We start from the raw sequence: 18,978 nt of genomic DNA, 5'->3' as shown, positions 1-18,978 counted from the left end.
AAACAACAAAGAGGAACACCATTTATGTAAGGACAAGAAGCAAATCGCATAAGGAAGAGATCAACATTTCTGATTGGCAAAAGGAAAGATACAGGAACTCTTGGAGATATTGTGCATGCTGGCTACAAAAATATAAAACCTGGAAAGCTGTGCGAGTAGCTTGATGCTAAAGAGATGGCTATTTCCCAGAGGTTGCTGGGCATTGTTCGTTTTTTTTTTTGGAAACAAATTTCTGGAATAGAGATCTGGGGTCAGAGGGATGTAGAAACATGGGCAAAGATCAAATGGGTTATCATGGCAAAATGTATTTTTATTCTTGCAAAAATGGACAGAGAATATTGTCTAATTGAGAAATTGCAAAGGCATTTGGTATCCTAGTGCATGAATTACAAACGGTTAGCATTGCAAGTACTGCATGTAATTAAAGATTGCTACCGTATAATGGGGAATTGAATATAAAGAGAGGAAAGTTTTGTGTATCATATATAAAGTGTGTTGGTCACACTGTCTGCAGTATTGTTTACAGAATCGCTCTCCCTTTTTAAGGAGGTACATAGATGCTGGGTTGAGTGACTTCTCTAATGAAAGAGGATTGGACAGTCTATACTTAAATGTCAAGAGGTTAGAAATGTGAAATATGTTATTTGAGACTTACAATATCCTGAGATCTAGACCTTGGGATCACTGTTGTAAAAAACAAGGTCACTCGTTTATGATAGGTTTCTTTAACTCTTTTAAGTTTGTCATGAATGTTTGGACCCCTCAAATAGTGGAAGCGGAGCCTTTGAATGTTTTTAAGGCAGAGATGGGGAGATTGTTGATGAGTAAGTGGGTGAAAAGTTATCAAGGCTAGGCAGGGGTATGAAGTGAAGAGGTCAACCATGATCTTATTCATTGGCTGAGCAGGTTTGAGTGGCCTAATTTGTCTTTGTATATTGCAGATGATAATCATACATACCCGTGTAACGTGAAGGTTAAAGTTGACATTGTATGGGACTTCTGATCTGCACAGTGTGAATGAGGAACATTGTTGTGGAATTGTATAGCTATATGCAAGGAGTGAGATGAATGCTTGTTTATGATCGCCTATCAACTATTTAAAGTGAAATTTACCTTTGTATCTGAAGTACCATTTGCCTGTTAATTTGATAAATTCACAATTTACATTGGTTCTGATTAAAGTTGAAGTGGAATCTTTTTGTTCATTTTAAGTTTGCTATATTTCAGTTCATGGTTTTCCCACTGGTATATTGCTATTACTCCCTTTAATTAGATTGCAAAAACAGCATAGACTTCAGTCTGCAATTTCAGAAAATTCTGGCCAATTCTGAACTAACTTTGATTATATACTGTAGTTACTTTGACTTTCCAAGAATAAGACAAAATGGATGGCAATTAATAGAAACCAGTGTGAGTGTGCTGACTGTGACTACTAGTAAAATCTGTGTTAAAAGGTGAATTTTTTTTCCGTTATCGAAGTGTCAGTTTTTTTTTCTTAACTGAACATGAAGGTAGGATTGAAATGTGAAGTACCCCTGAAAAGTATTTTTTGTGCTGTACGAGCTGTCGTCAAAAAGCACTGCTAGATCAGAACCATAAGGTTGTCCATTTTGAACCCAGACTAGTTATTGGGCATTCCTTTGAATGTTTAAAAACATTTTTGGTTCTTTAAACAAACCATTCTAATAAAGGGCACAGAGATCAACACTTGTTGATATTTCCATGAATTGCTTGTGAAATAGCATTGATGGTCCAGCTCAAAAGTGAAGCTAGTCTCTGCTACTTAGTATCTCTTGGGCTATATCCAATTCCTGTTTCTACTGGAGGTGGAAATGAATGGCTGATTTCAGTGAAGACCTAACCAAGTGTGAATGCTCACCTTGTAAAAGGTTTGACATGTTGTAATAGGATTTGGGGGCTTTTTCTCACACACAGGGCACAATTAAACTCTAATCAAGAGTTATTTGTACTTTTGTTTCTTTTCCTGTAGTGATAAAGTAGCAAAATATATGCTGAAAACTTTGCGCTGTTATAAGGAAAATACTAACAATACATTTTCTAAACCAGTTAGAATATGCTTGTGGCTTTGACATTTTATTTTGATACATTTTCAAAGAAACCATCCGCATCCAATAAAGGATAAAGTGAGAATTTCAAGCTATTGTATTGAACTAGTAAAGGCTTGTGAAACATGTACCACGAGTACAGTGTGTTTTGATATTTCTCTGCTCCTCCCCATCACATGTCATTTACTATGAAACAATGGTGGGGACATGGAGATGGCACTAGTGTTCAATACTGATTCCATGTCTTGGAACCTTTCTAACTTTTTATTTATGGGATGTCACTGGTTAGATTAGTGTTTATTGCCTGATGTCCATTGACTTTGTGAACGTGTTAGTGAGCTTAGCTATTGAATTGTTTGCATCTATTTTGCAATCGCAGTTGGATTTGGAAGGGTGACCCAGGATTTCAACTCAGTAATGATACAGTTCCTAATCAAGATGGTGCATAGCTTGGTGAGAACCTTTTGAGGTGATGATGCCGCCCTTGTCTTTTGCGGCTGTTAAGCTTGAAGGTTTGCACTGTAATGAGAAACTAGTGATGGAAGTCCTGGTGGCTGAAACAATTATGTTGCAGCGAATGGCAGGAAGTACTAGGATGAATTGTAGTGTGGGGTTGAGAGGGTTTGAGCAATGGGAACATTTTAATGACTTTTTTATCCAAAAGAAGTAGAGCTTAAATGTGATTGATTAGGTAGGAAAATGAAGACTAAAATTTCTCACATTCTGTTTCTCCTCACTGAGAGCTTCCTGTGGTCGCAGGTGGAGTTGTTTGTTTGACATGTTTTAATGGACTTTTAAACACTGCCCAATGCTGAGAAGACTTGAGCTTGACATCTAACCAGAGTGCGTTTTGTCATTCCTAGTTATAAGTTGAGAATCACCTTTAACTTTGTCTTTTACTAAAATGATAAAAGTGCAGTAAATTCATTTAGTTAATCTTGAGTCATAGGTATAGCCATGTTGTACCAATTTTCTGAAAACAGGAAAATGCTACTTTTGATTAAGAGGAGCATCTGGTAAGTGGCCTGGTTCTATTTTATTTTCCATGCACCCTGTTTGCATCCAGAGAATAATACCTCTTCACCTTCAAGATGGAGCTGGAAGCTGAGTACAACGTTAGTTGTGAATTCAAACAAAATTGGAGAGATTCTGCTAAATTGAAATTTGAGCCTTGTATTATTTAATATTTACAATAACATTTTACATATCTCCTATTTATGTCAATGGTGTTACTTCTCTTTCTTTTAGAATTAATACATGCAAAATAATATAACCAATAGGGGGAAGTGGTGGTAAACAGTTACTGACAGTGGAATAGTAATAGCACCGTGGTGGCTGGTAGGAACTTAAATTCAATTGTTTTTATATCTGGAATTGAAAGCTAATCTCAGTAATTGTGACCATGAAATTTTGATTTTGCTAAAATCCCATGTGAAATACTAATGCCCTTCAAGCCAAGCAATCTGTCAGCTTTACCTGGTCTAACCTTCATGTGATTTCAAACCCACAAAAATGTAGCTTCATTCTAACTGTCCTCTGAAATAGCCTAGTAGGCTCTGTAGTTAAAGGGTAACAGTGATGAGCAACAAATGCTGACCTTGCCTGCGATGGCCCATATTTTAACCATTAATAAAAGCAAATTTTTAAGTTGTGAATTTGTGTTGAATTAGCAAAATTTCTTTTAAGAACCTGACAACGGTTTGGGCATCTACCTTCATGCCTAGCTTTCTTTTTATTTTCATGAATATTATTAAATTTTCACCTGAGGTTTTTAACTGGGTTTTGTGTACTTGTGACTGGTCAAACCTGATTCAGTTAGGCTTCATTTTAACTTCACTCAAGCTTGTTAAGTTGCTTTAGTTTTTTTTTCTTCATTTCAACCTTTTATTGGGCTGATACCTATTTGTTTGTGACATTCCTTTGTGTCCTATGAAATGTAATTGCCATTTTGGAGAGATGGTCAATGGAAATTGATCAGTTTAATCTGTTGGATATGTTGCTAACATACTTATTTCAGTTGCCCATATTGTATGTGCTTTTTTTTTTACTCCTTTCTGACCTTGCTCAGAAAAAGCATTTGTGAAATAACCCTTTTGAGAATTCAAATTTCAAGAATAGCTACAATTATTCTACTGAAGTTGACTTGTATTTAAGACTTTTAACTAATTGGTAACCAAAAAAATTGAATGAAAAACATTTGCCTCAACACTTAACTGCATTGTTAAAAATTATACATTTGTGTTACCCAGATATTGGAGAAAGGACTTATGCTGTACCCTTTAGAAGGTCAATGGTAAACAATTAAAAGCGAATCTCAACAGGAATCTTAATCAGATTCAAAATAATTCTGATAAATTCATGTCATACGTTCCTGGATGCTCGCACATTTTGGATTCTACAATACTTTTGTATGCATGGTCTATTATTGCAAAGAAATCATCCTTTAAGTAATGAGTCATTCATCTAACAAGTTGATCCTCTTGCATATTTAGCTAATTCTAGTTGTCATTTCAATGAGCAGTATTAATAATGAAGTGTTCACAGATCTAGGTTCTTTAATTGTGAAAACATTTGCATGACTAAAGGATGCAAAAGGTGCAGTTATGTTGCTTGTAATGTATAGGCCACCAGCTAGGAAACGATATAATGGAATGAATCTGGAAGGACACTAAACAATCACAGATTAATGGGCTGCACAGTCGCTCAGTGGTTAGCACTGCTGCCTCACAGCACCAGGGACCCAGGTTTGATTCCAGTCTCGGACAACTGTCTGTGTGGGGTTTGCACATTCTTCCCGTGTCTGTTCCTCCACGTGCTCCGGTTTCCTCCCACAATCCAAAGATGCGCAGGTCCATTGAATTGCCCATAGTGTTAGGTGCATTAGTCAACGGGAAATTGGTCTGGGTGGGTTACTCTTCGGAGGGCCAGTGTGGACTTGTTGGGCCAAAGGGCCTGTTTCCACACTGTAGATAATCTAATCTAATTATAGTGGGGGACTTCATTGGCCTGTAGGTTGACTGTGATTGGTAAGGTATGAGACAGTAAGACCGTGATTGTGATAGCAGTATGTGTCCAGTCCTACAAGGAAAGAGGCATTACAGGACTTAGTTCTTGGGCCTTGCAAAATAATACTCTGGCTAAGCATTAGCACTGTTGGAGCCTGTTGCTGCTTTTTGGGTCTAGCTTTGAGCAAAGCTCAGCTGAGAGAAATATCAAGTCCCTTAACACAAATTACTGCAGATCATTTGAGAATGAGGTAAATAGACAAAAGTTCACATGTTTTCTGATGATCATGAATAGCCGTTTTTATGTCGAACTTATTTTCCAAGTAAACTTTTCTTTTTAAGACTGGGAAATTGATTTAAACATGTTTTCATTGGAATTTGTTTTTGGGGGGGGGGGTGCAGCAGAAGGTAGTTATCACTACTTTAATTTGTGTGGGCAAATAAATTCAGACTACAATTCTGGTCAGTACATTAGAGGAAGGACATAATTACTGTAAAGAGAGTACACAAGATTTACAAAAATATTGCCTGGACATAAGTATTGAGTTTTGAGGAAAGTTTAGGTATTGCTAGGGTTGTTTTTCTTTAAGTAGTGGAGGTCGAGGGGTAACTATTGATATGTACAAAGATATATGATGGGCTTGGATGGACTGGGCAGCAGAGAGGTTAACAAATCAGGGACACAGATTTAAAGTGATCAGCAGAAGGAATAGATGGGTCTGGAGATCTTTCACCAATCAGTCGTGGATGTTTGTTATTTGTTCAGTTTGGTGGTGGAAGTGGAAACCCAAAATTCCTTTTAAAACGAGCTTAGATCCTCGCCTGAAGCGCTCTAACCTGCAAGGCAATGGACGTGGTGCTAATAATAAGAATGTGAATGGGTGGCTTATTTATTCAGCATGTGCAAAAACAATGGGATGAATGGGCTCTTCCTGTGCTGTAACATTTCTGTCCGACATGAGGGTCAACTTTTTATTTAATGCTTATTTGCAACTAAGCATTCAGGCCTGAGACTTTAATTTGGATTTCTAAAACTATAGTTCTTGTGCTGGGGCGATCTCTTTTAACATTGTTCACTGTGGAACTGTGAGTATAATTATTTTGCAGTTTCTGAATTATGATCTACAAAATACCTCTTTCAGTTGTACTGATTTAGAATTTCCAAAATATGTTACCTGTTCAGTAATGACATGTTTATTCTGTCTTCAGGGTGAAGTGGAGCAAATTGCCATGATGAAGCCAAAAGGCCAAAATGAACACAGTGAGGGTATGTTAGAATATCTAGAAGACATAATTGGGTCAGGACGGTTGAAAGAACCAATACAGATTCTCTGTCGCAGAGTTGAGATTTTGAATGAACAGAGAGGAGAAAAGGTAACTTCAACAGTTTGAGTTGTAGATGATGAAACATAACATTCCCAAAAGTAGAATTAATTCTTATTATAATAAATGTTGCTGACGAGGTGCTTTTCAAGATGATATAATACTGAAATTTAAATTTTGGGTGACTCTTCAATATCTGGGAACTTCCTGATATTTCATTCACAATTAGAAAATGGAATATTAACATGATAGTTTATGATTAATGTTGCTTCTATACATGTAAAGTACAGGTAAAATTAACCCTCTATGGAGTATGTTAGTTTAACTATTTTGGATCAGTTCAAATATAGAGTCAAACAGCACTGAAACAGATCATTTGGTCAAATTCGTCCTTGCCAACCAGCTTTCCTGAACTGAACTATTCCCACTTGCCTGCATTTGGCCCATACCCTTCTAAACCTTTCCTATCCTTCTACCTGTCCAAATCTTATCCCTGTTTAAATGTTGTAATTGCTCTGGAAGTTTGTTCCATATACGTACTACCCTCTGTTAAAAAGTTGCCTTTCAGGTACCTTTTTAAATCTTTCTGCTCTTACCTTAAACCCATGCCCAGTAGTTTTAAACTCCCCCACCCTATGGAAAAGACCATAGCTATTCACATTATCAATGCCTCATGATTTTATTAAATCTCTGGAAGGTCACCTGTCAAGCCTTCTATACTGTAGGAGGATAAAGTCCCAGCCTCCTTATAAATAAAACCCTCCAGTATTGGTAATGTCCTTGTGAATCTTTTTTGCACCGTTTCAAGATTAATAATATCTTCCTATAGAAGGGTGAACAGAATTGTACACACAACTCCAAATATGGCCTCACTAGTGTCTTGTACAGCTGCAGCATAAGGTTCCAATGTCCACACTCCATGCTCTGACAAATGAAAGCAAATGTCGCAAACGCCATCTTCACCACCCTGTCTACCTGTGACACCACCTTCAAAAAACTATATATCTGTACCCATGGTAATCTCTGTTCAACAATAACATCCTAGGACCTTACCATTAACTGTCAGTCCTGCCCTGGTTTGTCTTACTAAAATGTAACGCCTCATATCTAAATTAAACTCCACCTGCCACTCCTTGACCCTTGGCCCAGTTGATGAACATCCTTTTGTAATCTTAGATAATTGCCTTCACTCCTTGATGCCACCAATTACTAACAGTTTCTTTAAAATCTTTATTACACAGTGGCGTGCATTCAAAAAGGCAGTTTGCTTTCTATGTGTAAAGTACAGAATTGTTAAACATGTTTTTCTTTTAGCTTAATAGGGTTAAAATGGTGGAAAAAGAAAAGGATGCTTTGGAAGGAGAAAAAAATCATGCAATTGAGTTTCTGCTCTTGAAAAATGAGATTGTAAAGAACAGGAATTGTGTCTTGCAATATTACATGTATGTTCAATTTTCAATTCTAAAGAATGCATTTATTCTCTCGTTCAATATGTTACTTTTTTTTGAACTTTCAAACAATTTTCATAACCTTAAGTGCTGATTGAAATGTCTATTTGCAACTGCTGTTTTTTGTTAGTTCTGCAGTACTAATAAATACCTACAGAGTAATTAAAAACAAATTGCCATTTGTAGTTCTTACCAAAATATTTCATTTTTCCAATTAATTTTATTTCTGATCTTAAAAATGTGTAGAAGTTGGATATTTGGTTGAGGTTAGACTCTGCTTTAAAGTTTTGGTTTTTTTCTTTTCCCTCATCAGTCATGATGTGCAGAAAAGGATAGCTGATCTGGCAGCTCAAAAGCAAAAAATCCATGAAGATACTCAAGATACACGTGACAAAAGTACCAAACTTGTGGAAGACATAAAAATAAAAAATAATGATTTGAAACATCTTGAAAAGTAAGGCATATACTTTTATAGTATGTGTAGAAGGCTCATTGAGCTTAAACAACTTCTTTTCTTTCCATAGATGCCACCAAGCCAACTAGGTATTCTAGCTTTATTTCAGATTTTCACTTCGCGTGGTATCTATAGTTTTTTTTTTAACTTTTTAATACTTTTGTAGAGCAATAGTAGAAAATGGTGGCCTTGACTTCAACATGCCATTGTTTGTTATATTAGTTTCTGCAGATCCTCTTCCTTTTGATGATTAAGCCAACTTGCTTCTGCATCACCCCCCCCCCCCCCCCCCCCCCATCAAATCAAGCTTTTTCTTATCTGTTTATTTCCTATACAAGTTTATTTTCATCCAAGAGCTGTTTTGTGCTATCGTGATCACTTCTTATGAATTGACCATCAAGCATCTTTTCTTATCATCTATGCTAACAAATATTTTTAAATGGTTCTGTCTTCAACCTCTACCTATGTTTCAAGCGCCCATCCTTTCTCTTTGCCCTTTTAATCCTTCCAACTCCACAAAAGTCCATTGTTCCCTCTGGTCTTGCAAAATCACAGCCCACTTTAAATTGCTCACTGTTTCTCCAAGTTGTAACCTCTGAATTCCTTATTATTTTTTTCCTCCACTTCATGTCAGGCTCTTTCCAGTCAAACTTCTGAAATGATGTGAATTAAAGACGTATTATCTGCTATGACAACAATGTTTTCTCGTTTTGTGGTTTTTGCAGTCTTGACTGCAGTTAACAATCCTCCTCTAATCCTCCTTAATCAGCTCATTATAACTAATCTCATTGTTTCCACTCTGTGTTATCATTGCTAGAGAATATGCTCCCAATCCAATAAACTCCAGACTCTCCCACCTCTTCACCTTGTTGGCAGTGTCATCCAGAGGAATGATATCAGACTCCACATGATGACTATTCTCAGCTCTGTCTCCCTTTCACTGCCCTGAGCTATCAAGTTTACTTACCTCACATGTAGTCCTGGATAAGCTACTATTTCTTCCAATTAAACCCCACCACCTGAGGCCTGCCTTGGCCCTTCTACTACTGATGGCTCTCTTCACAAAATCTAAGAGAGGAATCGGCCATCTGGCCCTTCGAGCCCACTCTGTCTTTCAAGAAGATCATGTTCTCAGCTTCTCTTACCCGTCCTCTCAGCATAACCCTTAATTTTTGAACAGCCAAAGAAATTATTTAGCTTTAAAAACATTTACTGAGGAAGCCTCAACTACTTCACTGGGCAGGGAATTCCATAAATTCACAACCCTCTGGGTGAAGAAGTTCCTTCTCCATTCCATCCTAAATCTGTTCCCCCTAATTTTGAGTGTATACCAGTGAAAGCATCCTCTCTACTTCTATCCTATCTATTCCCTTCATAACTTTATACGTTTCTATACGATTCCTCCCATTCTTCTGAATTCCAATGAATATAATCCCAGTCTACTCCGTCTCTCCTCTTAAGGGTGGCATGGTGGCTCAGTGGTTAGCACTGCTGCCTCACAGTGCCAGAGACTTGGGTTCAATTCCCGCTTCAGACAACTGTCTATGTGGAGTTTGCACATTCTCCCCATGTCTGCGTGGGTTTCTCCCGGGTCCTCCCACAGTCCAAAAATGTGCAAGTTAGGTGAATTGGCCATGCTAAATTGCCCGTAGTGTTAGGTGAAGGGGTAAATGTAGGGGAATGGATCTGGGTGGGTTGCGCTTTGGCGGGTCGGTGTGGACTTGTTGGGCCAAAGGGCCTGATTCCACACCGTAAGTAATCTAATCTAATCTAAAGCCAAACCCTCAACTCTGGAAACAACCTGATGAACTTCCTCTGCACCCCTTCTAGTGCCAGTACAACCCTCTTCAAGTACTCCAGATTGGCCTCACCAGCACCCTATACAGCTGCAAAATAATTTCCCTACTTTTAAACTCAATCCCTTCAGCAGTGAAGGACAAAATTCTATTTGCCTTCCTCATTACCTTTTGCACCTGGAGACCAACCTTCTGTGATTCATGTACGAGGACATCCAGGCCCCTCTGCACAGCTGCATGCTCTAATTTTTTTTACCATTCAAGAAATTGTCCTTTTTACTATTATTTGTACCAAAATTAACACTGTACTCCATCTGCCTGACCTTTGCCCAATCGCTTAAACTATGTCCCTTTGCAAAGTTTCATAGTCCCTCAGCACACTTTGCTGTACCATTCATCTTAATGTCATCTGCAAACCTTGACATAAATTGTATATAAATTGTGAATAATTGTAGTCCCAACTCTGATCCCTGAGGCACACCATTAGTGATTGCCAACCAGAAAAGCACTCATTTATCCCCACTCTTTGCTTTCTGTTAGTTAATCAAACTTCTATCCATGCTAATATATTGCCTGTAATGCCATGCATCTTTATCTTATGCAGCAGCCTTTTGTGCAGTTTTCATTCTTTATCACCACCATAGTCTCTTACTTCAATATTTGCCAGCAATCTATGCTGTACCATTCATACAAAGTTTAGCTCAACCAAAATTCTAATGGACAAAGCGTGGACTGCAGATGCTGGAGATCCGAGTCGAAAAGTGTGAGGAGCAGGAGAAAAGACATCTCAGACACAAGCCCTTCATCATTCCTCATGATTCTCCTGCTGCTTGGATGCTGCTTGACCTGCTATACTTTTCCAGTGCCATACTTTTCAACAAAATGCTAATGTACTATTCTGCACCATCCTATTTGCCCAAAACTTTTGTTTGCTAACCTGTGTTAACTTCTGATCCCCTGATTACTTAATAGAAACATTCAATTATTCTATTTGAGTAGCCTGACGGCTTGCTAATTCTGACCTCTAATTGTCTCCAGGCCTCTGACATGATGTAATAGTGTTTAAAGTGGCAACAGGTTTTAATACAGTAGGTGCAGAGGAAATAGTATCTCCGTAAGAATTTGGAACAAAAGTATAATCTTGAAATTGGGTCTTGTCCATTTGGTAATGAAATCAAAACATTTTTCTCTGCACAAAAGTCAATAGAAATTGAAAATTTTGTACTAAAAAGCCATGATTGCCTACTCCTATTCACATCTTCCTATAACCCTCAAATTGAGTTTCTCCAACTTGGACTCTTGTGCATTCCTTGCTCCGTTTGTCTCATCATTGGTAACAGTCCAACCCAAGTATCTGGAATTCTCTGACTTCCCCTGCTGCTTTTAAAGCTATACAGATATTTAACATTCATCTTATCTTTCTAATCTAGTATCTCCATTTTCTAGCTTGAGAAATTATCTGGTTATGTTTTCTTCCATATCTTGGACACTATATATAGATGCTAATTATTTATAGATTTTTAAATTTGTTTTTGAAATCAAAGCTACTTTGCACATTACTGAGGCATGTTAGGTAAAATAAGACCTAAAATAAATTTCTGGCATGTACTTAAAGCTAATCTTACGTTGAGTGGCTTCTATCCCGAATAAAGAAAAGGAAAATAGTCATAGTTCCTTCTACGGATTGCTGTATTTTGCTGTGGAAATTTTAAGACACCATCTTGGTCAGCTTGAAATCATACAAGATGATAAACTGAAATTTAAAATCCAAGAATTGTGGGCGGCACGGTGGCAGTGGGTGGCACGGTGGCTAGTGGGCGGCACGGTGGCACAGTGGTTAGCACTGCTGCCTCACAGCGCCTGTAGACCCGGGTTCAATTCCCAACTCAGGCGACTGACTGTGTGGAGTTTGCACGTTCTCCCCGTGTCTGCGTGGGTTTCCTCCGGGTGCTCCGGTTTCCTCCCACAGTCACAAAGATGTGCGGGTCAGGTGAATTGGCCATGCTAAATTGCCTATAGTGTTAGGTAAGGGGTAAATGTAGGGGTATGGGTGGGTTGCGCTTCGGCGGGTCGGTGTGGACTTGTTGGGCTGAAGGGCCTGTTTCCACACTGTAAGTCTAATCTAAAGTCTAATCTAAAAAATTCACAATTCCTATCAATTGTGAATTGACCTCCCTTAAATCCCACTCTGTTAGGCTACCTTCTTCATATATTATCCTTTGTCTACTGAATAATTGAAAGTTCTTCTATGCATTCTTTATAGAAAACTAGGGAAAATTACAAAGTTCATTGAAGAGAAGAAGGAAGAGTTTGCACAATTTGATTTACAAGATGTCAAAGTCCGTGAAAAGCTCAAACATTCAAAGAGTAAAGAGAAAAAACTGCAGAAGCAACTACAAAAAGATATAGAGAAGGTAAAGTTTTGTTCTCTTGAATATACTGATTGAGGCTGGTGTGGTATTAGTTATGTGAATAAGTCTTCTCCACATTTTATCAGTTGTGTAATTTAAAGTTGAATGATGCTGTCACGTTGGCCATATCTGTCTAACCTTTTCCAGGTGGAAAAATGCCTTATTTGCATCAGAAGTTGGATATCTTACATGAGTAACTCTACTTCTTTATGATTTTGCTTTGAGTTCTTGAGCTGTTTTAACTATTAATGTATTTAAGTATTATGACCACGGAGACATCATCTAATAATCCATTTGTGGTTATTACTAGCACAGTTTCCTTATAGAATCATAGAGATGTACAGCATAGAAACAGACCTTTCGGTCCAACCTGTCCATGCCAATCAGATATCCCAACCCAATCTAGTCCCACCTGCTAGCACACGGTCCATATCCCTCCAAACCCTTCCTATTCATATACCAATCCAAATGCCTCTTAAATGTTGCAATTGTACCAGCCTCCACCACTTCCTCTGGCAGCTCATTCCATACACGCACCACTCTCTGTGTGAAAAGGTTGCCCCTTAGGTCTCTTTTATATCTTTCCCCTCTCACCCTAAACCTATGCCCTCTAGTTTTGGACTTCCAGAACCCAGGGAAAAGACTTTGCTTATTTATCCTATCCATGCCCTCATATTTTTGTAAACGTCTATAAGGTCACCCCTCAGCCTCTGACGCTCCAGGGAAAACAGCCCCAGCCTGTTCAGCCTCTCCGAAAGCTCAAATCCTCCAACCGTAGCAACATCCTCGTAAATCTTTTCTGAACCCTTTCAGGTTTCACAACATCTTTCCGATAAGAAGGAGACCAGAATTGCATGCAATATTCCAACAATGGCCTAACCAATGTCCTGTACAGCTGCAACATGACCTTCCAACCCCTAGACTCAATACTCTTGACCAATAAAGGAAAGCATACCAAACGCTGCCTTCACTATCCTATCTACCTGCGACTCCACTTTCAAGGAGCTATGAACCTGCACTCCAAGGTCTCTTTGTTCAGCAACACTCCTAGGACCTTACCATTAAATGTATCAATGTATAAGTCATGCTAAGATTTGTTTTCCCAATTTATCTGAATTAAATTCCATCTGCCACTTCTCAGCCATTGGCCAATCTGGTCCAGATCCTGTTGTAATCTGAGGTAACCCTCTTTGCTGTCCACAACAATTTTGGTGTCATCTTCAAACTTACTAACTGTACCTCTTATGCTCGCATCCAAATTATTTATGTAAATGAGAAAAAATAGAGGACCCAGCATCAATCCCTGTGGCACTCCACTGGTCACAGGCCTCCAGTCTGAAAAACAACCCTCCAACACCACCCTCTGTCTTCTACCTTTGAGCCAGTTCTGTATCCAAATGGCTAGTTCTCCCTGTATTCCATGAGATCTAACCTTGCTAATCAGTCTCCCATGGGGAACCTTGTCGGAACGCCTTACTGAAGTCCATAATAATCACATCTACTGCTCTGTCCTCATCCATCCTATTTGTTACTTTTTCAAAAATCAATCAAGTTTGTGAGACATGATTTCCCACGCACAAAGCTATGTTGACTATCCCTAATTAGTCCTTGCCTTTCCAAATACATGTACATCCTATCCCTCAGGATTCCCTCCAACAACTTGCCCACCACTGAGGTCAGGCTCACCAGTCTATAGTTCCCTCATTTGTCTTTACTGCCCTTCTTAAACAGTGGCACTATGTTTGCTAACCTCCAGTCTTCTAGCACCTCACCTGTGACTATCGATGATACAAATATCTCAGAAAGAGGCCCAGCAATCAGTTCTCTAGCTTTCCACAGAGTTCTCTGGTACACCTGATCAGGTCCTGGGAATGTATCCACTTTTTACCTAGACTATTCATTTAGTATCTCCCCCATTTTCTGTGGCTCCTCACAAAGGCCGCCTTGCTGATCTTTGAGGGGTCCCATTCTCTCCCTAGTTACCCTTTTGTCCTTAATATATTTGTAAAAACCCTTTGGATTCTCCTTAATTCTATTTGCCAAAGCTATATCATGTCCCCGTTTTGCCCTCATGATTTCCCTCTTAAGTATACTCCTACTTCTTTTATACTCTTCTAAGGATTCACTCGATGTATCCTGTCTATACCTGATATATGCTTCCTCCTTTTTCTTAACCAAACGCTCAATTTCTTTAGTCATCCAGCATTCCCTATACCTACCAGCCTTTCCTTTCATCCTGACAGAAATATACTTTCTCTGGAATAAATATATTTTCTCTGGATTATTTTTTAAAAAACTGTTAGTCTTCCTGTTTTAACCCCCACGTACCATGATTGACTTCTGAAGAATTTTAGCCCATCTGGAAAAGCTTATTACGAGTTGCTCATGGGAAGATTCCTCAATCTTATTGTAAAATACTATTTTACTGTATGTATCATCCATTCATCCAGCACCATGCAAACCCATACTCCTCAACCACGGTAGCTCAGTGGTTAGCACTACTGCCTCACAGCGCCAGAACCCAGGTTCAATTCCAGCCTTGTGTGACTGTCTGTGTGGAGTTTGCACGTTCTCCCTGTGTCAGCATGGGTTTCTTCCGGGTGCTCCAGTTTCCTCCCACAATCTAAAGATGTGCAGGTCAGGTGAATTGTCCATGCTAAATTGCCCATAGTATTGGATGCATTAATCAGAGGGAAATGGGTCCGGGCAGATTACTCTTTGGTGTGGACTTGTTGGGCCGAATGGCCTGTTTCCATGCTATAGTGAATCTAATCTAATAGTGAGGTACTTTATTTCAATAAGACAGATAAAATGTGGAACTCTACTATAGAAACTGGTTGAGGTAAATTTATAGATCAGGATATAATGGAGAAGGAAATAGTTGTGCTATTCGTGTTACATGAGAAAGAACAAAAAATGGCTTGAAACATCAGTCTGGACTTGTTGGATTGCAAGGCCTGTTTCTCGGTTCAATAAAATCAATTTCTAAGCATAAAGCTTCCCCCATCCCTCAAAATATAAAGAACGTTGGGCAGATGGTCTGCTTTACTTGAATAATGATGAAAATGCAAGTGAATTACTCCTACTGTTACACCCGTTAAAGCGACCTTGTACCTTTCCACACTTTTTTTTAACTCGAATGTAATTTGTCAAAAAGCAGGGAAATTTCCACAGGTAATATCTGGCAAATGCAGTTGTGTTTCAGACATGATCTTGTAATTGCCTAAATTGTCACTCATAACTTTGTTTGTTCCAACATTTTGTAATTTATGGATCCTTTAAAGTGAAGTATTTTTATTAATAATCACTGCTGTGGTACTAAATATTTTTGTTTCTGTTGTTAATTTTCTTTTAAGTTGGAAGAGATGAAGAGTATACCGGGTGATAATGAAAATACCATCAGAGATGCTGCAGCTAAAAGAGAACAGCTTGAACAAAATAAAGTAAAGGAAGAAGAGAAGCTAAAAAAAATAATGGACACTCTCAAACAGGAGACTAAGGGTTTGCAAGAAGATAAGGAGGTTAGGTATAATTTTAGCATCATTGCAATAGGGGATGTTTATATGCAAATTTAAATGTACGTTTTTGGTCTATCCGGTTCTATCATGCAACATGAATGGCTGATCCTCCACCTTGGTGCCACACTTCCAAGCTTTCCTAATATCTTTTTGACACCTGTATCCGAGATTAAGTATATTAAGTGGCCTGACCTCTGCAACCTTAACTTAGATCTTAGATTCTTAGATCACTTAGTGTGGAAACAGGCCCTTCGGCCCAACAAGTCCACATCAACCCGCCGAAGTACAACCCACCCATACCCCTACACTTACCCCTTACTTAACACTACGGGCAATTTAGCATGGCCAATTTACCTGACCTGCACATCTTTGGACTATGGGAGGAAACTGGAGTACCCGGAGGAAACCGACGCAGATACGGGGGAACGTGCAAACTCCACACAGTCAGTTGCCTGAGGCGGGAATTGAGCCCGGGTCTCTGGAACTGTGAGGCAGCAGTGCTAACCACTGTGCCATCGTGCAGTAAAGAATTCCACAGGTTCACTACATTTTGAGTGAAGTAATATTTCCTCATCTCAGTCCAACCTACTGTGTATCCTGAGACTGTTAACCCCCTTGATTTTCAAGGCCCAACGATGGGGAAATATCAAACTTGCATCCAATCCAATCCAATCCCTGTGACCCTGTTTCAATAAGATCCCCAGTTATTCTTCTAAACTCCTATAAATACAAGCCTGGTCAACCAATCTTTCCTCCTAGACAAAATTGACATCCCAGGAATTCACCTTTGCAGTCCTTCTATGGCAGGTATATCAGTTCTTGCGTCAGAAGACCAAAACTACACGCACTACTAATTAGTCTCACAAGGGCCTTCGAGTGCTGCAATAAAATTTACTTGCTCCTGTATTCGGCCCCTGTTGCAGTGGAGGCCAACATTTAATTTGCTTTCCTAACATTTTGGTGCATCTGCATGGTTGCTTTTGGTGGCTGATACATAAGGATGCCAATCCCATGTGCTTTGGTTTTGTACATTAATTTCTTCTTTAGGACTTTATCAAATTGCTCGAGAAAGTCCAAATACACCACATCCATTAATTCTTTCTCAACTATTCTACTGGTTGGTCTTGGGGGTGGCGGGGGGCAAATATTCCAATATTTCTATCAAACTTTATTTCCATTTTGTAAATCGTTGTTGACTTTGTGTAGTTCCACTGGTATTTTCTAAATGTCCTGTTATCAAATCCTTTGAGTCTAGCGATTTCTCTACTACAGATGTACGGCTAATTAGTCTGTAATCCTCCATTTCTTCCTCCCTCCTTTTTGTTGCAATAACGCGGTTGAGTTTGAATTTGCCAGTACTGTTCCAGATACTATAGAATCTAGGAAAATGACAACCAATGCATCTACCCTTTACATGGCACTTCCTTTTCATGCCTTAGGATTTGGATTATCACGTCTTGGGGGTTTAGCAGCTTTTAACTCTTAATTTATCCACCACTTTTTTTTTTACTAGTACTAGCTTCTCTTGTGTCATCTTCCCAATAGACCTTTGCTTATTTATAATTTCTGGGAAATTATTTGTGTTATCTCCTATGAAGGCAGAACTAAAGTACTGGTTTAATTACTCTATCAGTCCTTGTTTTCAAATTATTGGTTCTTCCATTATAGTTGCAAAAGTACCTGTATTTGTCTGTGTTAATCTTGTTCTTTTTATATATTAGAAGCTTTACAATTCATTTATATGTTCCTTGCATGTATACTTTTGGACTGTATTCTTTCCCCTTTTGGTCTTTTGCTGAATTCTAAACTCCTCCCAGTTCTCAGGCTTGCTTTTATTTTCTAGAAACTTTTTATACAATTTGTTTTTTGGGACCTAATGTTATCCTTCAATTTATTTTGTTAGCTGTTGTTGAGCCACTTTCCTGTTTATTGTTTTAGGCAAATGGAATCTATGACTGTTGCAAAGTATGCATTCATTCCTTACATTTTACCTATTACCTGTTCAGTGTCATGTCTTTTAATGAAGTTACCCAGTTTATTAAGTTTACCTTGCACACCTCTATTAAACTCTCCCACCTTTCCAACAAATCCATGCTATTTACAATCTTTTAAATATCTATCAGGTCACCCCTCAAAGTCCTGCACTCCAGTGAAAGCAAACCCAGTCTATCCAACCTTTGTTCATAGCTAAAATCCCACATTGCAGGCAACATCCTGGTGAACCTTTCCTGTACCCTCTCGAAAGCATTCACATCCTTCCTGTAGTGTGGTAACCAAAACTGTACACAATATTCCAAGTGTTGCCTAACTAAAGTTTTTGATGGCATTTAGAAGAATGAGGGGCGAATCTCATAGAAACACATGAAATTAGAAGACCATCAGGATTTTTGTGTTGAGGTACTTGCTGGAGGATGTGCAAACCTTGACCTTCTCTTGGGAAATGAGGCAGGACAAGTGACTGAGGTGTCAATGGGGGATGACTTTGGAACCAGTGACCATAATCTATTAGTTTTAAAATAGTGATGAAAAAGGATACACTGAATCTAAAAGTTAAAGTTCTAAATTGGACGAAGGCCAAGTTTGATATTAGGCAAGAACTTTCAACGGTTGATTGGGGGCAGATGTTCGCAGGTAAAGGGATGGCTGAAAAATAGAAAGCCTTCAAAAATAAGATAACAAGAATCCAGAGACTATATGTTCCTGTTAAGGTGAAGGGCAAGACTGGTTGGTGTAGGCAATGTGGATAACTAGAGAAATTGAGGTTTTGGTCAAGAAAAAGAAGAAAGCATATGTCAAGTATAGATAGCAGAGATCAATCCTTAGAGTACAAAGGCAGTGGGGGTATACTTCGGAGGAAAATCGGAAGGGCAGAAGGGGACTTGAGATAGCTTAGGCAAACAGGATTAAGGAGAATCCAAAGGGTTTTTATAAATCCATAAAGGACAACGGGTAACTAG

At 38.7% G+C, this 18,978-nt stretch overlaps 1 protein-coding gene across 1 annotated transcript in view; it reads left to right on the top strand.

Moving 5' to 3' along the window:
- Positions 1-18,978, top strand: part of smc4 (structural maintenance of chromosomes 4) — a 68,575-nt gene that overhangs the window by 9,782 nt on the left and 39,815 nt on the right. The window contains 5 exon segments of the mRNA XM_060834851.1: positions 6,281-6,445; positions 7,709-7,836; positions 8,156-8,296; positions 12,356-12,506; positions 15,860-16,024. Coding sequence (XP_060690834.1) covers positions 6,281-6,445; positions 7,709-7,836; positions 8,156-8,296; positions 12,356-12,506; positions 15,860-16,024 — 750 coding nt within the window.

Source organism: Hemiscyllium ocellatum, chromosome 13 (assembly GCF_020745735.1).
Source record: "Hemiscyllium ocellatum isolate sHemOce1 chromosome 13, sHemOce1.pat.X.cur, whole genome shotgun sequence".
Classification (NCBI taxonomy): domain Eukaryota; kingdom Metazoa; phylum Chordata; class Chondrichthyes; order Orectolobiformes; family Hemiscylliidae; genus Hemiscyllium; species Hemiscyllium ocellatum.
Note: the sequence above shows the minus strand (reverse complement) of the source record. Positions and strands in the feature narration are given on the sequence as shown.